Source organism: Schistocerca piceifrons, chromosome 3 (assembly GCF_021461385.2).
Source record: "Schistocerca piceifrons isolate TAMUIC-IGC-003096 chromosome 3, iqSchPice1.1, whole genome shotgun sequence".
Classification (NCBI taxonomy): domain Eukaryota; kingdom Metazoa; phylum Arthropoda; class Insecta; order Orthoptera; family Acrididae; genus Schistocerca; species Schistocerca piceifrons.
The window spans coordinates 723,525,447-723,552,698 of record NC_060140.1 but is presented as its reverse complement, the minus strand read 5'-3'; the positions used below and the strand labels follow the sequence as shown (position 1 = coordinate 723,552,698).

General features: G+C 42.1%; 1 protein-coding gene across 1 annotated transcript; it reads left to right on the top strand.

The window, feature by feature from the left end:
* The first annotated feature begins 21,036 nt into the window (after window positions 1–21,036).
* LOC124788997 lies at window positions 21,037–21,849 on the top strand. Its single transcript, XM_047256284.1, has one exon. The coding sequence runs from the start codon at window positions 21,037–21,039 to the stop codon at window positions 21,847–21,849; it is 813 nt and encodes a 270-aa protein (XP_047112240.1).
* Window positions 21,850–27,252: the final 5,403 nt, after the last annotated feature.

The following is a 27,252-nucleotide window of genomic DNA, read 5'->3' as shown; positions in this document are numbered from 1 at the left end:
GCACGCCACTGGATCTCTTATACCACCTTCGTTACAATTTGGCTTCATCAATATGCTTTGCGTAATCTGGTCCTGCTTACTTTTCGACCAGAATTCATTTAAAAACTTGTCACAAAATATCTTGTAGCTACTACAGTCTTTAATAACTTCCTGCATTTTCGCTCTAGCCTCGTCCCTCAAATGGTTACACACAAACTTCATTTTGAGGAGCGGTCCCCACGATGAAGGTAATGAATCTTGAAACTGAGACAGCCACAGGCATGGATGTTGGTAGTTATCAGGATCCGGAAAACAAGTGTATGTTTGTACCGACACGAAGTGCCTCCTACATTCTTCTTCCATATTTATGTTTTCTGACCTTGGACTATATCCAGTTGGGTTTGCCACCTGTTTTATCCAACACAATCGTTCTTCTAACTCTCTGAGATCGTCTTCCTCTTTCTGCCTATTTTCTTTTTTTGAATTTATCTCACTCTCCCTCTGCAACCTATTTGGTGGTGTTTCACCTTCGCTACTGCACTCTAATTGCAACTTGCTAGTTCTTCCCTATGTTTCCTATTTATTTCTAATTGTGCCTCTTTAAATTGTAATAGTGATTGTATCTCCTCCTGGTCGGCATAAACCTCTTGCTGCGTACTGTCAGAGCCTGTTTCGCCTGTTATACTGATCTTTTCTACATCTGCGCTAATCGTATTCATTCTTACCACTACCTCCGCAACTTCATCCCTGTGTTTATTTAGCGCCACTTCCTGCCGCGTGACTTGAGCTTCCACGCTGTCTAATGCCCCTTGTTTATCTGCAAGTAAGTCCTCCACTACCTCTTTGATTCGCTCATCCGGCAACACGTCCCTAGGTTCTGTAATATCACACTCTATTGCAATTATTCGTATCTCCAAATTATTGCCTTTTTCTTTCACGACGTCACATACTTGCTTCAATGCACCCAGGTTCTTCTCCCCCTCATCTAACCGATTATTAACTGCAGACAGACGCTCATCGATAACTGAGTGTTGCTTCCTCATTGCCTCTTTATTTCCCTTATCCATTGCCTCCAATCTTTCCTTACTATCTTTATCCATCGCTTCCAATCTTTCCTTATTATCTTTATCCATCGCTTCCAATCTTTCCTTAATCTCCGTATCTCTGCCCTTATTATCTCTATCCATCGTCTGTAAAAACTGCAATAGCACATTGTCATTTGCTACTTTCGGTGCGCTCACCTCGTTCGCCTGAGTAACCATAGCTTCGGTAATGGTAGCTACACTTTCACTGCATACATGACCTAGTCCCGGCTCGCCCGTGACGTCGGGAAAAGCCACCGATTGTGGACAAAGCCTGCCGCCTAACAGATCACCTAGCCGCGGTCCGCCGACCCATTCAGCCTCTTCTGAATGTTTGCCGATCTCGCTCATTAACCCAAGGTCGACAATTACTTCCTTCCCCACTATGCCGCCTGCTACATTCACCCCAGAATCACTCTCCTCCATGGTGACTACACTTTTCGACTCCGACTTAGTTACTACGGACATTGCGCAAAAAAAAAATTATAAAACGATCTTCCAGCCTTGGACGACGTAGCAGTGAATTACATAAAAAAATAAAAGATCCTCGCCAATACAGAAAGAAATTGCAAACAAAAAATTTTACTTCTTAGCACTATCGCAATATACGTAAAAATATTAACAAATACCATCAAAAAAATTCTTAACAGCAAACCCTAACAGCACAATCCTGGCAGGATCAAGAAGTCAGGCCTGCAAGATGAGTGGTCTGCCAAGTGAGTGGATTCATTCTTATTTATCAAGTAACATGAGCTCTAGCAATCACAATTAAGTTACAAATTATTCTCCTGTTTGAATATTACGCAACGGATACGGAAACGCACTTCTGACTATTAGTAACTTACACAACTCTGACTGTTCACTACGCACTGGCAATACCACATTTTCTTTCTTATTTAACGGCTTTGATCAACACGTGGCCATCGCACTGAATATGAATGGCGCACACATTATAAATTCTGGGTATCATGACAACATACTATTCGAAGGAAAAGGCCACCAATATTTTTCTTTTCAGTATCTTATTTATTCCGATAAATTCTATAACCTAAACACACGAAATCTATAACCTACAACAATAACACATGAGAAATTCCGCCCAGTGGGCATGGCTTTACATTGGTGATTATCTTATGGTCTCGTAATGATCTAACGCTACAGTGCACTTTCTGGATAGGATGGTGGATCTTTTGCTATATCTCACACTTCGACTATCACACCCATCATCACGAAAATTTCCTCCTGACCGAGCAGTACAAAAAGGAACATGCATAACCCACTGCCTCTGAACCTATCTTGCTGCTTAAATTACATGAAATACACCACACTGGCAACATGGAATACAACACAAGGAATAGTCACAACGTTATAATTACATCACTTTCAGCTTTCCCACTTCAATTAGTATTCATCCCAGTTTCACACGACACTGCCCCACTTCATAATTTCTCTTTCCTACTATGAACTCTGGAGGATATATGCACGTCTTCCTGTGCAATGCAAGCCAAGTGCAAGTGGCGTTGCTGGATAGACGGCTGACTCACCTTGCTTCACTCTCAGAGTATTATAGTTTGAATCAAGCGTCACACGGAAACATAACTCCTTATCCTTTGTCTCATACACAGATTGAGACTCACCCAGTACTCACCACGTGGAAGTACTCATCTCTAATTTCAAGTCCTGCACACGCCATTTCTTAAATATTTCCAACTTATAGTACACACGCCAGTAATTCAGTTTAACGTTAGCACTCAGAAGTATTTCAACTTATTGCTACACGTGGTTTCATTGTAACCATTGGTCACTTCTGAAGATTACTACGATCCCCTTAATATTACCTGCCTGGCATTTAATTCTCCCCACAAAAGTTCCTGAAATAGAGAAATTATTATTCCAAACTACTCTTAAGTATTCCACATGCATACCATTCTATCCACTCTTTTGTCTTTACGGAGTACACCTAAGACAGGTCTTACCAACACAAGATCCAGCGGCAGAGTGCTGAAACATGACCGATCTCGCACCTCCGCCAAGTTGGGGGAGCACCATGCTACCGTATTGGTCAGCCACATTTCAGGCACTCAAAGCTCAGGTAACTTTCATCTCTTTGGTTCCACCAAAGGTGACCACAGGACCGTCTCAAAGATGATCATATATTGCACATTCACTATCTGTGGTTAGCAGACGACCATACATTCATTCATTTCGCAGATCTCACCAAATTGGATGTAGGGATTTATTTTGTGGGAGTGCACATGTGATCAATTAAATAAATAAACTGTAATTCTTTCCTACACTGGTATCCGGCTTCGGTGTATTAAGTGAAATTGAGTTATTATTACAAAAAAGATGTTGTTCTGACAAAAATAACGAAGAATGTTGTACCTATTTTCAATGTCAGGCGGTACTGTACCCTTTCAAGGTCACCTCCATTCATAGCTACCTGGTGTATGAGAATGGCGGCGCATGGCGCAGCTTCCCCTCCACTTTTATTCTCGTTGGGTTACGAAGGTGTCAGGGAGACCCCCAGCTGTCCTGTCCTGGCATTCATTCAGTACTGATGACCAGCTCTGCATTTGGTACGTTTCTGGGCCGCCCACTGCTGGCGTTCTTCTTTAAGCTACTGTGTGGTCGGAAGGTGCTCCCTCATGATGTCCCACAGGATGCATCGATTATGAGTTTGACAGCTCCCAAAATCTGCCCAGTTCTCATAGTATAGTCCAGTGCAAGGCTTTTACATCTAACTCTATAAACAGTTTCTTATGAATAGCACAAAAACCTAAGGATAATCTCTTTGAATAAATACAGTATGGATACATATATAGTTACTTGAGTGATCGTAATAAAAATGAAAAGAATAAATATGTGTTATCATATTGACTAAACATGACAACCTTAACAATTACAATTGTCTTAAAAACATGATGTGTATTGTCTCTGTTCTGTATGTGAGAATTGTGTTAGTACCATTTTCCAGCATGCATATCTCTATGATAGGCCAGTACTGTATCCACTCTTCATCCAACATGCTTATTCAACACAACATTTAGTGTTAACTAATTTTCTTTACCCAACTCCTACTACCTTTACATCTTAGCCCTCTCTACTCATAGATTATGACTACGCTATGTATAATCCTCCTGTTCTTAGAACTTTCGGCGGCCTTGTCACCCAAGTGAAGTGGTCTGAAACCACGCTCCAATTCATCTGCATAGAAGCTCTGTGTCATGACAATTGCTCCAGCGTTCACACATCTAAAACTTACAAATGTCGTTAGGTCCCACTTACTTATTTCTTTACACGCTAAAACATGCCTCCAATTTCCACTTGTTGGATTGCTGGTGTAATAAAAAAGAGGTAAATTAGTTCCTGATGTAGGTTGATGCTCATCCTCACCAACGGACGCCCTCTTACTGCTGCCCTCATTTTCTTAAACCTGAAGTGCGGCACACCACTGCCACTCGCTCTGTACATGCTCAAGCCTCATAATGTATGTTGCTTACTGCGCTCTCATGGCGTCAGCAAAAAACCAAGACCTCTACAGAGGCTTCATTGCCGCGCGGGGTAGCCGTGCGGTCTAGGGTGCCTTGTCACGGTCCACAGGGCTCCCCCCATCCGAAGTACGAGTCCTCCCTATGGCATGGGTGTGTGTGTTGTCCTTATCGTAAGTTAGTTTAAGTTCGATTAAGTAGTGTGTAAGCCTAGGGAATGACGACCTCAGCAGTTTGGTCCAATAATCTTTACCACAAATTTCTAAAGGCTTCATTGCACGACTGGCGATGACCCAGAATCCCAGCAGACATAGCGTCTCCACTCACCTAATGGGTGGGCAGCTAATACCATCCATAACACCAGAAAATCGAGACAAACATTCCCAGTGGCATGGTCGAATCTCATCATCGCGAAACAGCGGAAAGCACCGTACACTCGCCTCTTGGGCATAAGATACCACGCGAGAAGGACAAATGTACTCTCACCAACCATAGTGATATTATGGAAGACATTACAACGAGATTGACCTAGCTTAATTAGTTGTTCACCAGTTGTTTCTTCACAAACATTATTTACTCATTAGAGGGTGATAGTGGACAGTAACAGTGCGGTCCAAAGACATAATGGCCATTTGTCACACAGCTAAATTCATATTGGACCCTGAGCTTAGTTCAATCAACGTGCAGGGGTTATCATGCCACAAAAAGGTGACGAATTTCTGTTCAGTCTTGACTTTGATTTTCAAGCAGACATGAACATGTTGATATGATGATGTAACAACCACGCTTCTCATTTGACCACTTTCCTCAAGGAGTAGTACCATAAGCTAATAAACGATAGTTACAAATACACCAATTACAGAAATTCAGTAAACAGGTAATGTAGACTACGCTACACAGTAGCACCTAGAATTTGCTAATCCATTGAAGTTCTGTATACAAATTTATTATAATCTAAATGATCTAGTATAAACACCTATTCTGCACATGGTTTCACATGACAAATATGGTTAATACCAAGGGATTTTATTAATTTCAAGGTTTTGAGTTCCATTGTGTTCATGTGAGCGATCCTTTTGATTCAGACAGGTCCATTGTAGATAGTGTAGAATTTGTGGCACAGCTCCTTGAGCTGGTTAGATGGACAGAAACGTTTAAAAAACACATTTTGACCAATGCAGAATTCCCTCACGCATGCCTTTCTATCCCAGACATATTTTCGTTTCGCTCCCGCCTCAAGCAGCCTCCTCAGTGCCATGTCAACGATTTGGTTGTGTTGCACTCAGGTTCTCGAGGGGAAGTCTGCGACTTCACGGGTTAGATCTCTGGGTTGCCTGTTCTTGAGAACAGTCATTGGTGCTATCTTAGTGACTCCATGTGGCAACTCGTTCATCACGTCCTGGAAATCGCACAGGAAAACATCCCAGGTGGTTGGCTGGTTGGTTGGGTTGGAGAGAAGGGGCTCAAACCACAGATTCATCAGCTCCTTATCCCCCGGTGGCGTGTCGTTTCGTGTAGTATATAGGGCAAAGGGTTCCCAGGCTTTTCATTATCCTTTCTGCTGGGGACGATTGAGGATACCGCATGGATGCGTATATCGGTTTAATCCTGTGTTTTCTTAACATAGCTTTCCAAATCTCTGACCGGAAGTTGGATCCATTGTCAGAAATAATCCTATCTACATGATCTACCTGGGTGAGAAAATCTTTGCAGAAGACTCTGCACACTGACTGTGTGTCTGCCTTTTTCAGGAGGTTAAAGTGACATACTTAGATATCAGTTCCGTTACTACCAGGATGTAACTATATCCTCTGCCAGAGAGCACAAGAAAGCCCAGTAAATCGGTTGCAGCGAGGTGGTTTAGTTTAGATAGAATCTGGTTAAACGTATCCTCAGCTGTCTTCATGAAGGGATTCGATAGTATCTTAAAGTATTCCTTGAAACAAAAAATCAGCACTTACGTAGATGACCTCTTAATTGCGGAAGCGACATGGAAAGCCATCACGAAGTGATGCATTGGGACCTCATGAGCAAAATTCCTCGGCCGTATCGTCATTGTACAGCAGAAAGGATAATGAAAAGCCGGGGAACCCTTTGCCCTATATACTACACGAAACAACACATCACCAGGGGAGGGGCTGATGAATCTGTAGTTTGGTCCCCTTCTCTCCAACCCCACCAACCAGTCAATCACCTGGGATGTTTTCCTGCGCCACTTCCAGGACGTGATGAACGAGTTGGCATATGGAGTCACTAAGATAGCACCAATGACTGTTCTCAAGAACAGGCAACCCAGAGATCTAACCCGTGAAGTCGCAGACTTCCCCTCGAGAACCTGAGTGCAACACAACCAAATCGTTGACATGGCACTGAGGAGGCTACTTGAGGCGGAAATGAAACGAAAATATGTCTGGGACAGAAAGGCATGCGTGTGAGAATTCTGCATTGGTCAAAATGTGTTTTTTAAAAGTTTCTGTCTATCTAACAAGCAGAAGGAGCTGTGCCACAAATTCTACACTATCTACAATGGACCTGTTCGAATCAACAGGATCGCTCACATGAACACAATGGAGCTCTAAACCTTGAAATTAATAAAATCCCTTGGTATTAACCATATTTGTCATGTGAAACCATTTGCAGAATAGGTGTTTATACTAGATCATTTAGGTTATAATAAATTTGTACGTAGAACTTCAATGGATTAGAAAATTCTAGGTGATACTGTGTAGCCTAGTCTACATTACCCATTTACTGAATTTCTATAATTGGCGTATTTGTAACTATCGTTTGTTAGCTTATGGTACGACTCTTTGAGGAAAGTGGTCAAATGAGAAGCGTGGTTGTTAGGTCGTCGTATCAACATGTTCACTGTCTGCTTCTGTGGCATGATAACTCCTGCACGTTGACTGAACTAAGCTCAGGGTCCAACGTGAATTTAGCTGTGTGACAAATGGCTATTATGTCTTGGGACCGTACTGTCACTGTCCACTATCATGCTCCAAGGAGTAAATAATGTTAGTCAAGAAACAACCGGTGAACAACTAATTATGCTATGTAGTTCTTGTAGTAGTGTCTTCCAAAATATCACTATGGCTTGTGAGAGTACATTTGTCCTTCTCCCGTGGTATCTTATGCCCAAGAGGCGAGTGTACGGTGCTTTCCGCTGTTTCGCGATGATGAGATTCGACCATGCCACTGCGATTGTTTGTCTCGATTTTCTGGTGTTATGGGTGGTATTAGCTGAAGTAATTGTGAATTAATTGTTGACAAAGGTGAGAAAAATCTTCTTTGAGGCTCACAGTGGCCTGATTTTACATAGCATGAACATCAAATCTGAGAAAGTATCATAAAATATCATTTACCTATAACTTTATATGGCACTCAGAGGCCTATGCATAATTCATAATGAGAGTATGTAACTCGACGTGGCTTTTACAAGAACAAAGTGCATAAATAGCAGTATTATATAAAAGTACGGCTCTGTATGACTTGTATGAATACATAATAGACAAATAGAATCATAAAGTCACAGTATGGTATCATGTAAGTGAAGACACAATATTTATAGGTTGTGTAGCGCCCTCAGGGCTTCATAAAATTATCTATTAAATGACGTATATCTGTAACAATGCACATATCTACAGGGAAGAATATGGGAATGATTGATAAGGGCAGTGCACTTTATATGTAAGGAAAATGATTAATAGTCAATCGTCACTCGTCTTGAGTCAAGAACTGCTATGACTAAAGCAAAGAAAAAATGTTATTATAGTATATGCAAGCATAAAGACAGGAAGGAGTACTAAGTGCAATATTACTTACTGACTATGTAAATATAACACAGCACAGTAAGTCGCGAGATAAAGATGCAAAGATGCGAATGAATTGCAGAAATAGTGGAACCTGTAAATGTGATTAGTAACCTGAAAAACAATAAGTAATGCATGCTGACATAAGAGCGCAGTATCATATCCAATCTCATAAGGAATGGTGAAAAAATGTTTTCTAGGTGTAAAGCTGCTGTGAGAGTCTCCCACAAACACCTCCAATCATTTGGCACAAGGGAAGACAGATTTCTTAGAAAGGACACAACATACACAAAATATACGCTTATACCTAACACAAAAAGTGGAAAAAATATCCTTAATCCTAAACTTTATTGGCAATCTGCCTAATTTACCTAGTACACCAATAGGAAAATGGTTATAAAAGCCTGCAAGTTGCTTATGTTGTGCTTTATGTGTACTGCGTTTTCTGCACTTCCATGTGCTTCAATTTATGAGCATAATGGCTCGTTTGGATACAATGAGACTTTGGTACATTGGTTCTGCAAAATATACGAACTGGATGAGTATGCAATGAACATGAGTTACAGAGTACAGTGATTTCTGAAATCTGCATAGGTGAAAGCAAGTAAACTATTGATATCATCAAGTACACGCGATATATACAAATTAGAGCACAAGACTGGGAATAAATTAAACATGGCAACATTGTAAAGTAGAAAAAGTGACTAACCTAACAACAAATGTAATAATAATTCATCAGACAATAGCATAAATGTCAGTAGTAGTACTAGTTTCCCTAGGGTGTGCAATAATGGCAAAGTGGAGCAGCATACCATAAAAAATGGCACATTTCATGGTGTCAGTAAAGACAAAATAGCATCAGAAATAAATGAACGTAAGATATACAGAGGCTACATACAAAAGGGACACAAATTCTTATTATATAAAAACAATGTTTGAGTTACAGTTTGCAGCGGTCAGACCACCCAAGGGATGTGATCCGCTGGACACAAGTCAAAATAAATGGTGTCTCTTTCAGTTGTTGTTTTCACGCACATGCATACTGAAAACAGAAAAATATGCAAGGCCTAAGATTACAGTAAGAGAACCAACATGCAAAATTCTCTCTGCTGGGCACGTCGCTACCTAATAAAATGCTTAATAATCAAGGAAACGTGAAAACCAGGTACTTATAGAATTTGTATAAGCATCGGAAATGTGTCAAGGAAAGAGAATCTGTGTTATGTCATATTATTTTATACATTCGTACGTAAAGCAGAATAAGCATTTATGGAAGCTGGCAATATAAATACGGACATGTGTAAACAATTTGGCAAGAATCATAGTTCCTGAAAAATAGCAAAAAAATTTATGCCGAGCACAACGGCGAAAAAATAAGTAGTTGTGGTATGTGATCATCAAATTTCTATCTAGCTACGTGAAATGAACCAAAGCAAAACTTATTCTATGAAGTGCTTGACGTTGCCGATGTAATGATTTCCTCGCGATTTTCTCGTGAACCAATGTGAACCACACCGGGATGGGGAAGATCACGTATCTTGACAGGTTATATGTTTCGATGTCCCCTACAGCCTCCCAGAGTTTGTCGGTTTAAATACTTTTCACCCTGTATAATCCGTTCATCATAAGAATAAACCTGATGTAAACATTGCACTATGTATTCTTCCGCGGTTGCTGGACCCTCATTGGATTTACGTTTCACATGGGATTGCAGCCAGGCTGTCTCGAGTACTGTCAATTACGACATTAAGGGTACGTTTTGTACTGTGCGTTACGCGCACATCGACTTAGCGATAATACGGGAAAACAGCTTTATCGGCGCATGTAACTTGGGCAGCACTGGCCGGTCAGCTGGTACAGCTAACGTGCAGTGACGTGGCCAGCTGCAGTTCACAAGAGCAAAGAGACGAGCAGAGGTGCAATACAGTTTCGAATGTCATTTAATTTTTAAGCAGAATGAAATAATACACTGCAAATCTCCAACAATACGCTCCTTAGACGACTAGACGAAAACCGTAACACGTTTTCGTTTTTAGCTAACGTACTATTGTTATTAAAAACAAGAATGATGAAAATTCCTGACGTGACCACAGGGTAATTTTTCTGCATAAGCTATGTGTAACGTAAGAGAGTATTGAAGGATTTCACCGTATATTTAAATATTGAAGCCACTGAAGGTATTACTTACAGTCAGTCGTCTGATAATCTGGTAGCTCCTTCCTTATCCGATAAATACATTTCAGTTCTGGAAGTGTCACCTCTTACGGTGATAAGGAGCTTATCAACAGCAGAATCCACGAAGCCAACCAGGCGCAGCATTTTCTCTTCTCCTTTTATGACGAGCCGTTCTATATCTCGCCAGCGTTCGGCAGTGACGTGTGGAAAAGCAGCGTGCGGTAGTTCCAGTACGGCTGGCGGCTCAACAGTCTTGTTACTTTTCCGGCCAAATAACGTATCTTGGCTCCAGATCAGTTCTGTTGGATTCATATTGTATATTGTAATGGTACAGTAACAAATGTAAAACTGCAGCATTTGTATGAGGTGCTCGATACAGAAAAGAAAAGTAGGGGGGAGAAGCGAACCAACGCACGAATAACTGCACATGGTTCGCGTTCCATTACGCTACCAACTGCGCTGCACATTCAATGTGAGTTCTCGGTTCAACTGCATTATATACAATGCTGGGAAAATTTCAAAGCCGATTACCTCCGGAAATTTCTGAAAAGCGTTAAGAACAGCCTATTTCTCGGCACTTTTTAACTGTGTTCCACACACGTGTTTCACTACGGAACAGAAAGCAGCCTCAGCTATTTTTATACTGCGCATTAACAGCGCGACAATCGGAGCACAACGCTGCAGAGACTGTGACTGTATACGATTTTTGAAATAAAAACTACGTAGGTAAAGCGTGATTAAGAAAAACGTTGAAGGCTGTTAATACATTTGAATATCTTAGCGAAACTTAGTAATAAGATATCTAATACATATATAGGACCTACTTCCATGAGCTGGCCGTAGTGGCCGAGCGGTTTTAGGCGCTACAGTCTGGAACCGCGCGACCGCTGCAGTCGGAGGTTCGAATCCTGCCTCGGGCATGGGTGTGTGTGATGTCCTTAGATTAGTTAGATTTAAGTAGTTCTAAGTTCTAGGGGAGTGATGATCTCAGAAGTTAAGTCTCATAGTGCTCAGAGCCATTTTGAATTTCCGTGATCGTAACACCAGTGTACATGTGCTGTGGCTTCTGGCCAATTATCGCGTTTGTGTTTGTTTACATCAGGTTTATTCTTATGATGATCGGATTATAGTGCAGAGTAGCGTATGAAACAGCGAAAAAAATTGATCAAACCGAGGAAGCTGCGATGTTGTTTTTTGGTAGACAGAACTGTAATGTCACAGATGGCTTGTAGTTTGTTGGGATGCCGAAATTACGTAACCTAGAAATTTAATGGAAGTCTTGCCAAAATGAGGTTTTACAAGGTTCACAGTAATACCTTCTGTAAGAAAAGTTTGCAATAGAATGCGAAGAACAGAATTATGTTCCGACAACGAAGTTTCTGCAATTTGAATGTTGTCAATGTATGTGGTGATTCTGTCTTTTAATTCATTTGGAAGAATAGTATGCATCGCACGGATGAAAGCAGCGGAGCTAATTGTTAAACCAAAGGGCAATTTACAAAATTGATAGCAGTTACCAAAACAAAGGAAAGCAATGTATTTTCTCAATTAGGATGCAGCTGAATTTGCCAGAATCCAGATTTTAGGCCCAGAGTAGAATAGATTGACGTTTCGTGAAATTTTTGCAAGAGCTCTTCCAGCGTTTGCGGACGATCGGTTTAAGTTATAATGATCTCGCTGATCTGACGTGAATGCAACACAAGACGAAGTGAGCCATCTTTCTTGTAGCAATGTGAAGAGGATTAATATATTGACTAACGGCTGGTTCAATGATACCTTGGTCTAACATAGCGTGAAGTTCTTGCTTGACTTGAGCTCTATAGATGAACGGAATGGAATAATGTTTCGCCTTAAATGTATCATGCGGATTTACTTGGAATTCTTAAACAAAACTGAGCATGGTTCCCGGTACATTGTTCAGTACTTCAGAGTGCTGTAAAAGCATAGTTCTGTAACTGTTGGCTTTCATCGTCGGTCGAAGCTTTACATTCATTTACCTTACTGTTGATCGTCTGCACAACGTCGTCATCAAATTCATCAGGGATATTGTTACCACGGAAATACGTGTCTGTAAAGGATGTTGTATGCCAGTTAGTATTCTTAGATGCTGAAATGACCTCCACTCTGTTAATGTCTTGCTTTGCAGCTGATAAAGAATTCTGAAAAGCGACAGATAGTTGTTTCTAATCGGATTTCAATACAAAGAAAAGTTGATAACAGCGTCATGTTTGACAAAGAAATCCATTCGAAGTATGACGTCGGTTTTTAAGAGAGGAACGATCCAGAAATTGCATAAAATGTGTGATCATCAAGTATAAAAGATAGATGGGTTTGAAGTTTCACATCTACTCCCGTGTTGGAGACTGCGCCTCCAACTTTCGTTCTACCCAGTGGAAACGTAGGACAGGTATTATCAGCGCTACATTTTTGGAATGCTGTTTCATTTATCACCGCTATCACTGCAGAAAATAAATACAAGCCAATTTTATTTTCAACCATGGGATGAGAAATATTATTTTGAGTCTGATGTCTCTCTTGTAATAGGGTGTCCCTAATGTCATTGACAGTTATGGCGTTTTGCTAAACGGTATCATGAGTAGCAGAATAACAATGTACGTTTTCCGATTGAACAGCGTCGGTAGTTTCTAGTCATGCATTACGAGTGGGCTGACTGGTGACAGAAGATTGCTGTGATGATTCAATTATATCTATTGTACGGTTTTTTGGTCTGCAGAATGCCGCTGCAGATGGAAACGAACATTAGATTCATTAGGAGTGAACTGGGACTGCTGAGGCTGTTTGTGATGCGAGTTGCTGTTGCCAAAATTACGCTTAAATTGTTCATTATTCCCTTCATGCTTGTGGTGAAAATTTCTTTGCTGTTGATCGTTTCGATGTGACTGCGACCATTGCTTTTTGTGGAAGAAGTTATTCCCTTGCGGTTGTGTAAAATTACTAGACTGAGCTGTACTGGCAAAGCTGGGCGGTGATGAGCTTGTAGACCGTATTGTAGTTGAATATTTTCGGGCTGCTGTGGCTGCCGCAAGAATTTCAACTGGAAACTGGGATTGTTGGCGTCGAAATTCTGATATTGTTGCTGTTGCTGAATACACTGGTTATCAAAATGTCTCTTATTAGTATGTCCATAAAAATCATTATCGGAATCAAACCTTTTGTTTCTCTTGTTATGGAATGCCGTTATTAAAGTTCTTATTGACAAATAAGTAGTCCTATTGCTGAATTTCTAATAATTGTAATAAGTCTCTGTATGCTGAAAATCTTTCCTTTTGCTGAGGGTGACCAAACGTCCCTGAAAACCGGGATTGTCCCGGTTTTCATCCCTGTGTCCAGGTGTCCCGAAAATTTGTTTCGGGACGATCAAAAGTCCCGGAATTCAGTTTTTAAATACATTTCGTGAAACTTTCTCAAATTTTTGGGATTTCGCTATATTAAAGGAAATACAACACAAGAAATTAATATATTTCAGCTTATTTGTCTAAAACCTCCATTGTCCCATACTAGTAATCACAGTACCAGTATTGACACACTCAGGCAATAATTTACTTTGAGCGGTACTTTGGCCAACAAGTAGTAAATTGTATTATTGTAACAGAGCTATGAAACCGTCCGATTGTCGCGCCACTTACTCACACACTCATTGTCAGAACAGTGTAGTAGTTGATGTTTTGTCAGACAAACTGCTATAGTTTTTTCTCATATTAGTGGTATTATTGCTGCAGTACTGCGAAACGCAATGCCGAAACGTGCCTGCAAGTTCAATGACTGTTATTCCAAGGAATGGAATTTCATTAAGAAAGGTCGTTTTGGTTACGAAGCAGAGTGTTCCGTATGTAACTGTTTTATTAGTATAAGTCATGGTGGACGTTCCGACATAGTTGATCACATCAGGTCAAAGAAACACATTAACAGATACAGTGCACCGAGCTGCAGTAAAACTCTACAAAACTATTTTGTGAAACATCAGTCAAGTGAAGAGACGGAAGTTCGAACAGCCGAGCTTACACTAGCCTACCACATGGTAAAACATCACCAAACTTATAGATCTAGTGATTGTACTAATAAGCTTAACAGCAATATGTTTGATGATTCTTCCATTGCAAAAAATTTAAGTTCAGCAAGAACTTAAGTGTCAGCCTTAGTGAAAGGAGTTATTGCTCGCCAGAATGTAAAGGAAAGCCTTGAATACATCAAAAAGTCTTCTTTCAATGGGATATCCACTGATTCCAGCAATCATAAGGCCACTAAAATATTTCCGTTTGTTGTTTAGTTTTTCGATATTAATCAGGGAATTCAGACCAAACTTTTGAAGGTGAGTTCCCTACCTAATGAAACATCTGACGAGATTTCAAGATTTTGTATGAATACTATCGAAATGTTTGATCTTGAGAAAAATAAATGTGTGGCATTTTGTGGAGACAACACCAACACAAACTTTGGTGATTTAAAAAGACAAGGCAAATGCAACGTATTTACCAAATTAAAGGCAACATTGCATGAAAACATTGAAGGCATAGGGTGCCCTGCACATGTTTTACACAATAGCGTGCAGACATCTGCTGACAGTTTAAGCTGTGATGTTGAAACTATCGTCATGAAGGTATACTCACAGTTTTACATATACAGGGTGTTACAAAAAAGTATGGCCAAACTTTCAGGAAACATTCCTCACACACAAAGAAAGAAAATATGTTATGTGGACATGTGTCCGGAAACGTTTACTTTCCATGTTAGAGCTCATTTTATTACTTCTCTTCAAATCACATTATTCATGGAATGGAAACACACAGCAACAGAACGTACCAGCGTGACTTCAAACACTTTGTTACAGGAAATGTTCAAAATGTCATCCGTTAGCGAGGATACATGCATCCACCCTCCGTCGCATGGAATCCCTGATGCGCTGATGCAGCCCTGGAGAATGGCGTATTGTATCACAGCCGTCCACAATATGAGCATGAAGAGTCTCTACATTTGGTACCGGGGTTGCGTAGACAAGAGCTTTCAAATGCCTCCATACATGAAAGTCAAGAGGGTTGAGGTCAGGAGAGCGTGGAGGCCATGGAATTGGTCCGCCTCTACCAATCCATCGGTCACCGAATCTGTTGTTGAAAAGCGTACGAACACTTCGACTGAAATGTGTAGGAGCTCCATCGTGCATGAACCACATGTTGTGTCATACTTGTAAAGGCACATGTTCTAGCAGCACAGGTAGAGTATCCCGTATGAAAGCATGATAACGTGCTCCATTGAGCGTAGGTGGAAGAACATGGGGCCCAATCAAGACATCACCAGCAATGCCTGCCCAAACGTTCACAGAAAATCTGTGTTGATGACGTGATTGCACAACTGCGTGCGGATTCTCGTCAGCCCACACATGTTGATTGTGAAAATTTACAATTTGATCACGTTGAAATGAAGCCTCATCCGTAAAGAGAACATTTGCACTGAAATGAGGATTGACACATTGCTGGATGAACCATTCGCAGAAGTGTACCCGTGGAGGCCAATCAGCTGCTGATAGTGCCTGTACACGCTGTACATGGTACGGAAACAACTGGTTCTCCCGTAGCACTCTCCATACAGTGACGTGGTCAACGTACCTTGTACAGCAGCAACTTCTCTGACGCTGACATTAGGGTTATCGTCAACTGTACGAAGAATTGCCTCGTCCATTGCACGTGTCCTCGTCGTTCTAGGTCTTCCCCAGTCGCGAGTCATAGGCTGGAATGTTCCATGCTCCCTAAGACACCGATCAATTGCTTCGAACGTCTTCCTGTCGGGACACCTTCATTCTGGAAATCTGTCTAGATACAAACGTACGGGTATTGCCCCGTGCTAATCCATACATCAAATGGGCATCTGCCACCTCCACATTTGTAAACATTGCACTGACTGCAAAACCACGTTCGTGATGAACACTAACCTGTTGATGATATGTACTGATGTGCTGGATGCTAGTACTGTAGAGCAATGAGTCGCATGTCAACACAAGCACCGAAGTCAACATTACCTTCCTTCAATTGGGCCAACTGGCAGTGGGTCGAGGAAGTACAGTACATACTGACGAAACTAAAATGAGCTCTAACATGGAAATTAAGCGTTTCCGGACACATGTCCACATAACATATTTTCTTTATTTGTGTATGAGGAATGTTTCCTGAAAGTTTGGCCGTACCTTTTTGTAACACCCTGTATACTGTTAGAACAGAGAGGCTTAAGGAGTTCTGTGATTATGTGGGAACTGAATATATGAATGTAATGTGCCACTCGAAAACTCGCTGGGTATCACTGTTTCCAGCAGTTGAAAGAGTAATCCGCCTGTTTGAACCGTTAAAAGATTTTTTCCTAAATGAAGACAAAGCCCCCAAAGTATTGGTTCAGTTTTTCAGTAACCCTTTAAGTGAAGCCTGCTTATGGTTCATTTCCAGTCAGCTTAGTACTTTGCAGCATGGGATAAAGGAAATTGAGGGAAGCACGAAAAGTGTAATAGAGGTAAATGATGTTTTGAAAAATACTCTGGAAACTGTTAGTAAGAGGTGAGAACAGCAGTTCATTTCTTTTAATGTTAAATCTGTCCTTAAAAGAGCAGAAGTATCAGAAGCAGCGGAAAGGATTTTAGAGAAGAAGTTAACAAGTTTTATGACACTTGTGTAGAATATCTCAGCAAGCGGAGCGCTTCATATTTACCCTCATCGCCAGTGTTTGATTGGATGTTACTGAAGAGAGTGCCAAAATGGGAAAGTGTTGAAGAGACAGTTTCTTATTTGAAGAGTAAAGAGATTGAAATCGATGATTCCATTCTCTTTGATCAGTTCGGCATACTGACAAATTTTGTTGAAGAAAGTCTCCACAAGTGGAATGATGAAAAAAAAACACCATTGGAATGTCATGAGAAGTGGGTGAGTTTTTTTTAAAGTTATGACTGTTTTCATCATTACTCTGAGTTGGTAATAATTGCAAGGTATTTATTTGCAATCCCAGCCCATAATGCCACTGTGGAAAGAATATTTTCGTTCATGAATATCCAGTGGACTGATGAAAGAAACATAATGGAGGTGGACTCTCTTGAAGCGATCCTGCAGATCCTGTACAACTACAAGATGGATTGTGCCGAGTTTTATCACTGTGTCTCAAAGAACAAAGACATGATCAAGAAGGCTGGAGGAAGTTAAAATTACCCTTTTCTCCAAGGACAGTCAATTCCATCTACAAGTGTTCAGTAATATTAAAGCTCATGTTAATATTAATTGATTAAAAGTTGAATGGCTGTAAAATTTTGTAAAATCGTAATACATTTCTTTATTACTGTATACGTTTATTAAATCTCATTAATTATACAGATAATCTAGATTATATCAATCTTTTGTATCCTCTTATTAGTTATAATAATCAGGTAACAAAATGTATCAACAAAACATTAAAATTTAAAATTAAGAAACCTGGGTACATGTGGAATGAGGTGTCCTTTGGCACCCGGGTGAATGTGTCCCGGTTTTCACCGAAAATAATTTGGTCACCCTACTTTTGTTGTCCAGTGAGAAGTGAAACTCGTAATGAACGTGGTAGTTTTGAGGTGCATAATTGTATGAGTGCGGACTGGCTATATGGTTCGGTCTGATACTGGTTTTGTTGGACCATATACTCAAAAAACTGGGTGATAGTTGGAAAACTGGAGTGTTCGAAGTTGGGTAAATTGATTAGTTGGTCTTTAATGCCTCGCTGAGTCGTTTCCGACCAATACGCAGATAGAAACTCTTCGACGGAGTGAAATTGCCTTGGTATAGGTCTCATACGCATCGGAGATTCTCCGTCTAAAAACTATTGATAAATTAGAGCTTGTGTGTCACTGGCCAGTTTATTGGCAGCGAAAATGAAAATTGCTGCACTCAGTCAAGGGGATGCAGGTCTGTGCGGTTATTTATTAATACCTGGAATTTCTTTACAGATAGGAAATGCTTACAGCCGAATCCTTCGTAATGTAGACTTTGAGAAGATTCGGCGGCGTAAAAAAAGTAATTGTGTGACGACTGGTTTGCATTAAAGTCACGCGCTCTTCGTAGTCTGCTCATATTATCGTGAGGTTGAAAAGTAATGACTGTTGTTGTTGCATGTTAGGCTTGTTAGTTTGAAACTGATTACAAGGAGAAAATGTTCTGATATTGGTTACTTCCTGATGTAAACTATTAGCTTTTCTATGTAGCGAACTGTTATGTGCACCAAGCTGCTTTAATGTTTTAAGCATGGACTGAGATTCAGTGAACAGAATGGGAGCTGTATCGTCTAATTTATCTTCAGTTTGGTTTTCAAGTGTTTCTCATCTTGCTGATGGCCCATCACATCTTTCTGTGAATGTAAGAATGTGTGTGGAATTGTTCGAATCTAAAGCGTCGACTTGATTGTGTAGTTTTCGTGTAGTTATGTTCATCTTTTTCAAATCTGCTTTAATTGTGTTAGGATCCTGCACCAGCTCTATTTGTTCATGATGGCTGATTAACGACTCAGTGTCATCTGTAAACTTTTCTTCAACTTTCTGGATTCGTGTAACAGCAGTGGTTTAGAAATAAGTTACATTTGTCTATATATGGTTCTGTCATTATTTTACTCTGTTAACATGGCCTGTAACGAAATTTATACTAGTGTCAACATGGGTTGTAAGACTAGGGAGCAACTCTGTTCTGCTTCCTGTCTCTGTGGTGCTAATGACTGTAAAAACTGATTGCTTTCCTCTGTGTGTATACGGACGAAGTCTTTGTATCACTTTTCTGAGGTATCAGTGTGAACGTGCATTTAACCGAGTGTCTTGTTGATCTATTTTTTTCATTAAATGGTTGTCTTTCATCTGTAAGCTTTTTATATGTTACACTATATTGATGTCTTGACTTAAAGCATTAATGACATCTCTCAAAGTTTTGGTGCTACCTGCGCATTACCTTGCTATGCCTTCAATTTTATCTACCTGTTTGAAACAGTTATCAGTCGTTTATGTGTAAGATTTAAGCTCTTTACGTATGGTGGAAAATTCTTCATTGAACTGAGTGGTGGTGTCAACTAGTATTACCGTATTTCTTGTCGTATGATGGCAAATTGTTCATCATTTTTATTAAATCGTTCATTGAACTGATCAGTTTTGTTATTCTGTTAAAACATCATTTGCATGAGAATTTGAAGCATCGCTTCCGTATTCTTTTCAGCTGATGCATTGGATGTCACACTTGTTGTGTTTTGTGGTGTGGAGACATACTCTACAACCATGGGCGTCACGTTTGTTGCATTATATGCTCTATTGTTTCCTTTGACATACTATTTTTAGTCTTTACTATTAAGAACAGTCTTGATCACGATTTATTTATTAAGGTGGTCATCTTCAGACCTACAAGTCGTATACAAAGCTTTAATTAGAGGGCTACATACATTAAAGAAAATGCATAAAGTTATAAAGCTATAAAACGATGAATTACCATTGAGTAGGAACCTCTTTCTGCTGGAGAATCACTACTGGAGAAACCAGTGCACGTCGTACTATATATAATGGAGGCTCCGCCAACTTCTGACGGCACGATATCATTACTAACCAATGAGTTATAAGTCGAATAACAATGTAAAATTTCTTAGTTAAAAGAACATTGTCAAGAAATAAAAATAAACACACACTAAACTTAGCTTATTAAACAACTATTGTCAATTAAGAAGAGTTAAAAATATTTAAATATGTAGGATAAATGAACGTCGGTTTGGCAGTACATGGGTTGCCCTCTCAAGGCCTGTTAGTGAACCGTTTGGAACCACTGGTTGCCATGGTGAAGTTGGACGCCGTTCCAAAGATGAGGCAGCAGGCTTCTTTCCACTGAAGTTGTTGTAAAGTCGATGGGCAAACTAGTGGTTGACATGGTGAGGATAAACGCCAGTGCAAAGATGTGGCAGCAAGCTTCGTTCTAACGAAGTTGTTGCGAAAGTGGAATGGCGAAGACTGTCATGTATTATTGAGCAGCAACATGCCTTTATTGAAACGATTTTCAATGAGTAGACTGCAATAATCTTGTGGAAGTCGCCAGCAGAACATCCGTAGGCGCACAGTGAAGGATAGCATTATTCTGTGGCGGCGCGCACAAGGGACAGATTGTTTATTCTTTGATTATATATAATAGTTCTGTTCTTATTGATTCAATGTTAATATGAGCTTTTCGTTGCAATAAAAACATAAAATATTATAGCCTAACTACTTCGTGAGTCTTTCTGAAGATTGTAATAAGTAGTACGTGGCTAAAGTGGTGACCCCGTATAAATAATTTCGTTGTAGACGAACAAATGCAGCCCAGTTCAATTTCGTCTACTAGGAGACCGGCGAGTCCGCGCGGCACACAGAGTGTTAGGGATCGGCGCGACGTTTTGCTAAAGAACATTGAGGAATTACGACAAGACATTGAAGAACAAGAAAACGCCGTGTTAAATTTTTCTGCGCTATCAGGTAACGGTAGCAAGATGAAATTACGCCCACCGCAGTTCATACCTGATAAACCTGAACTGTGGCTTGCAATGCTTGATCTGACTTTTCAGCATCATGGCATTGTAAACGAAGAGACAAAATTTATGATCGCCGTTAGTGCGCTTGACAATAAAACAGCAACGATCAGAGCAGATATAATACTTCAGCCGCCTGCCACACAAAAGTATACGCGTTTTAAGCAGTTACTCATTGAGCGACTACGTCGGCCGGTGGAACAAAGTATCCAGCAAGTATTGCACGGTGAAAAGAGAGGAGATAAGTCACCTTCGGAATTTTGGCGGCACCTGCGAAGTTTAGTCAACGACACCGAGTTGCTAGATACGACAGTGCAACTTGTATGGCGTGTGCAGTTGCCAGAGGCAGTTAGAACGGCTGTGGCGCTCTCAGACGCACAAGATATCTCGTCGTTGATCTCATTAGCCGACAAGGTCTACACCTCGTTAGACGCAGCGCATACTTCGACGGTGATGTTCGGTCACGACAGTACAGACTCACAGGAAACGGCGGCGATACAACGACGCCAACAGCAGGACGTTTCTCAACAACTGGTTGACCTACGAAAACAAGTGGACGGATTGAAGCAGCAGATATCGACGTTGCTCGGAGGCAAGACAGGCACAAACAAGAAGAGCAAGGAAGATGACATTGTGTCTAAGGAGCGTGTCTGCTGGTACCATCGACGATTTGGAAGCGAGGCGACGCGCTGCACATCACCCTGCAATTACCTAAATGGCGACAGCGGCCGGCGGTCGCGAGTTCGAGCACCAGCGCCTAATGTTACGAGGTGAGATCGACGAGGGGCAGCTACGGGTGAGTAACCTTTCTTCTTTATCTTCGCTGTCCCATCGGCTGTTTGTTACAGACGTTAAGTCCGGCCGTGCTTATCTAGTCCACTCAGACTCGGACGTTAGTGCATTGCCTGTTAGAAACTGTGATGTGAAGCTCCCTCAATCTCAGTCGAAACTTACAGCAGCAAACCAGACGTCGATAGTGACTTATGGAAAACGTCAGATAGATGTAGACCTCGGGTTCCATGAAAGTTTACCATGGACTTTCGTAATTGCCGATGTGTCAGACGCAATATTGGGTGCAGATTTCTTGTTTCATTATGCACTTGAGGTATCTATTAGCTCAGTGATCATTCGACGGGGGACACAGTGCATTAGAGGTACCATAGGACGAAGCCCTATGTCCACGTCTGATTGCAGACAAGTAGCAAACTGCGAATCCATGTCTGGTGGGCAGACAATAAAGCACAATACGGTACAGCACATCAGGACTACACCCGGTCAACCAGTGTCTCAACGCCCACGGCAGTTAGCTCCGGATCGTTTTGCTGCAGCGAAGGCAGAGTTCGAAGAATTATTACGCTCGGGAATCGTCCGTAGATCCGACAGTCCGTGGTCATCGCCACTTCACCACGTAAAGAAGAAAGATGGGACTTGGAGACCATGCGGAGACTACAGGGCACTAAATACTCGTACCATCCCCGATCGTTATCCGATACCACATATCAAGGATTTTACGCACGCATTTGCAGGCGCTACCATTTTTAGTGTCACTGATTGCAAAAAAGCTTGTCACCAGATACCGGTCGCACCTGCTGATATACCGAAGACGACTGTCACAACCCCATTCGGTTTATTCGAGTACCTCCGTATGCCGTTCGGGTTAAAAAAATGCGGCACAAACTTGGCAGCGTTTCATTGACGAAGTCCTCAAAGGTTTACCATATTGCTTCGCGTACGTCGACGACATCTTGGTTTTTTCGTTGTCTGAGGAATTACACGAACTACATCTAAGGACTGTTTACCAACGTATTGAGGCATATGGCATTTCCGTCAATGAATCAGAGTGTTTACTTCAACGACATCAGGTACCATTCTTGGGCTACTCAGTGACAACAGCCGGTATCAGCCCACTGCAAGACAAACTCGACCTTACCGAAGAAATGACTCACCCCATCGACTATCGCCAACTACGCCGGTTTCTTGGAGCAGTTAACTTCTACAGACAACATCTGCCTAATGCGGCGGCCATTCAAGCACCTTTGACGTCAGCACCAGTCGGCAAGGATGCAGTAGGCAAACAACCTTTACAGTGGACATCAGAGATGCATTCGACAAGATCAAAACCTGTCTCCGTCAGGCAACAATGTTGGCACATCCGGTTCCTCAAGCTCGACTGGCAATTGTGCAGCTCTACACCAGAAGGTGGGAAACAATTGGCAGCCCCTAGGTTTCTTCTCCCGCAAGCTTACATCATCACAAGTAAAATGGAGTGTCTATGATAGGGAGCTACTGGCAATTTATGAGGCCATCAGACATTTTCGACCGCAAGTAGAAGGCAAACCATTCACTGTTTTCGCAGACCACAAGCCAATTACTTTCGCCAAAGTAAGAACAAGGATGGTTGCTCACCACGACAATTTAGACAACTCGAGTTTATCGCCGAGTCTACGACAGACCTGCAGCACATAAAAGGAGCTGAGAACGTCGTGACAGATATCCTGTCTAGGTTGCAAACAATCTCTCAGACTATTGACTACAAGGAAATAGCTGCAGCACAGGGAACAGACCAGCAACTTGCTAAATTCTCTCGTGATAGTACGTCCTGGTTACGCTTGCAACAAATACAACCTACAGGTGAACACTTCCGAGTTTGGTGTGACGTATCGCAAGGAAAACCGAGACCGTTCGTACCTGAGAGATTGCGATGACAATTATTTGATAGCATCCATGGACTGACTCATCCGGGAATAAACGCCAGCGTCAAACTAATGACAGACAGATTCGTGTGGCCCGGTATAAATAGAGACTGCCGTAATTTGGCAAAAACGTGCCTGGACTGTCAGAGGGCCAAAGTGGGACGACACGTAGGAAATTTCCCACTTACCACACAACGTTTCACACATGTGCACCTGGACATCGTGGGACCGCGTTTGCCGTCGGAAGGATACCGTTATCTCCTCACTGCGGTGGACCGCTTCACCAGATGGGCAGAGGCGATTCCGTTATCGGATATTTCATCAGAAACGGTGGCACGCGTATTTCTTTCATCTTGGATCGCACGTTTCGGCTGCCCTTTATATGTCACCACAGACCAGGGGGGTCAGTTTGAATCGACGTTGTTCTCAGAATTGGCCAACCTCTGTGGGTTCCAACATCGTCGCACCACAGCATACCACCCAGTAAGCCATGGGATGGTGGAACGCTGGCATAGAACATTAAAAGCTGCATTAATGTGCCATGCACAATCTTGGTCGTCAGCGTTACCACTAGTTTTGATGGGCCTACGCGCAGCATTGAAAACGGATTTAGGGGCATCCACCGCAGAATTGGTTTATGGTGAACCCTTACGACTGCCTACAGAATTCTTCAACGATAAAGAAGGGGCACGACAGACCGAATTGCCGTTTACATTGCAAATGGTACGCGAACATATGGCCAGACTTCGCCCATCTCCTAACTCGAGACATGGAGCTGTAAATACGTTCGTGCACAAAGATCTACGCTCATGTACTCATGTGATGCTAAGGACGGACGCTGTCAAGTCACCGCTGCAGCCTCTATATTCTGGACCTTACAGAGTGCTCTCACAGGATGAACATACCATGCAGATAGATCTAAATGGAAAGAGTCAAGTGATATCAATGGAATGGCTCAAACCTGCACATATGTTACCGACTGAAGAGGACACAGAGGTCAGGCACCAAGTGCCACCTTCCACATCACTGGAACAGGATGACACCACCTCACCACCACAAGAGGAAGCGGTACCGTCACTACCAGCAACAGAAGCTGAAGAAGTTCAACCAATGCCTTCAGTACACACAAGAGCTGGGCGTCGAGAGAAATATCAATACCCCTACATTCCCGGAGCTCCGCTCTGTCGGAGGGGGTCTGTGTGGGAGTCGCCAGCAGAACATCCGTAGGCGCACAGTGAAGGATAGCATTATTCTATGGCGGTGCGCACAAGGGACAGATTGTTTATTCTTCGATTATATACACTCCTGGAAATGGAAAAAAGAACACATTGACACCAGTGTGTCAGACCCACCATACTTGCTCTGGACACTGCGAGAGGGCTGTACAAGCAATGATCACATGCACGGCACAGCGGACACACCAGGAACCGTGGTGTTGGCCGTCGAATGGCGCTAGCTGCGCAGCATTTGTGCACCGCCGCCGTCAGTGTCAGCCAGTTTGCCGTGGCATACGGAGCTCCATCGCAGTCTTTAACACTGGTAGCATGCCACGACAGCGTGGATGTGAACCGTATGTGCAGTTGACGGACTTTGAGCGAAGGCGTATAGTGGGCATGCGGGAGGCCGGGTGGACGTACCACCGAATTGCTCAACACGTGGGGCGTGAGGTCTCCAGAGTACATCGATGTTGTCGCCAGTGGTCGGCGGAAGGTGCACGTGCCCGTCGACCTGGGACCGGACCGCAGCGATGCACGGATGCACGCCAAGACCGTAGGATCCTACGCAGTGTCGTAGGGGACCGCACCGCCACTTCCCAGCAAATTAGGGACACTGTTGCTCCTGGGGTATCGGCGAGGACCATTCGCAACCGTCTCCATGAAGCTGGGCTATGGTCCCGCACACCGTTAGGCCGTCTTCCGCTCACGCCCCAACATCGTGCAGCCCGCCTCCAGTGGTGTCGCGACAGGCGTGAATGGAGGGACGAATGGAGACGTGTCGTCTTCAGCGATGAGAGTCGCTTCTGCCTTGGTGCCAATGATGGTCGTATGCGTGTTTGGCGCCGTGCAGGTGAGCGCCACAATCAGGACTGCATACGACCGAGGCACACAGGGCCAACACCCAGCATCATGGTGTGGGGAGCGATCTCCTACACTGGCCGTACACCACTGGTGATCGTCGAGGGGACACTGAATAGTGCACGGTACATCCAAACCATCATCGAACCCATCGTTCTACCATTCCTAGACCGGCAAGGGAACTTGCTGTTCCAACAGGACAATGCACGTCCGCATGTATCCCGTGCCACCCAACGTGCTCTAGAAGGTGTAAGTCAACTACCCTGGCCAGCAAGATCTCCGGATCTGTCCCCCATTGAGCATGTTTGGGACTGGATGAAGCGTCGTCTCACGCGGTCTGTACGTCCAGCACGAACGCTGGTCCAAATGAGGCGCCAGGTGGAAATGGCATGGCAAGCCGTTCCACAGGACTACATCCAGCATCTCTACGATCGTCTCCATGGGAGAATAGCAGCCTGCATTGCTGCGAAAGGTGGATATACACTGTACTAGTGCCGACATTGTGCATGCTCTGTTGCCTGTGTCTATGTGCCTGTGGTTCTGTCAGTGTGATCATGTGATGTATCTGACCCCAGGAATGTGTCAATAAAGTTTCCCCTTCCTGGGACAATGAATTCACGGTGTTCTTATTTCAATTTCCAGGAGTGTATAATAGTTCTGTTGTTACTGATTCAATGTTTATATGAGCTTTTCGTTGCAATAAAAACATAAAACATTATAGCCTAACTACTTCGTGAGTCTTTCTGAAGATTGTAATAAGTAGTACGTGGCTAAAACCTTTACCTGACATGTATACTACATGCTGGACAAATACGATACGAAGTAGTTGTCTGTATTTATGAAATATTGTCTATGAAGCTGGAGCAGTCTCTGCACTGCATGCAGTCTTTGGACTGTGCCCCATCACCTACTAATTTTCTTAACAAAGTTACTCCTTGTAGTCTTACACACTGTGCAAAGGCCTTCAATCCTCTGTCTGCTGTTTTTAGTTGTTACTTTATGAAGATTAGCTTTGTCAGTAAATTTTCTCCATTTCAAGCACCAGATATGGTTACAATTGATATAGATTAAAAATTTATTAAATTTTACATAATTTCACCAAATATAATTAACTTTACATCGACTGGTACAGTTGTGAGTGTAACTTTTAATCTTATAGTTTGAATATTTGATTTTGTGTACCATTTTGATTGATTACTGTTATTTACTTTACATAGGTTATTAGATACATTTACTGCAATATCAAAATAAAAAAAATCAAATCTTTATTTATATTATTTCCAACAACTGAAAGTTATTTGCTCTGACACAATCGTTTGTTTGTTCATGAACATAATAATTTTTGGCTGCTTTTTACTTAAAACTGAATGTGCTGTCCTGTTATAATAATGTTGAACTGAAATTACTAT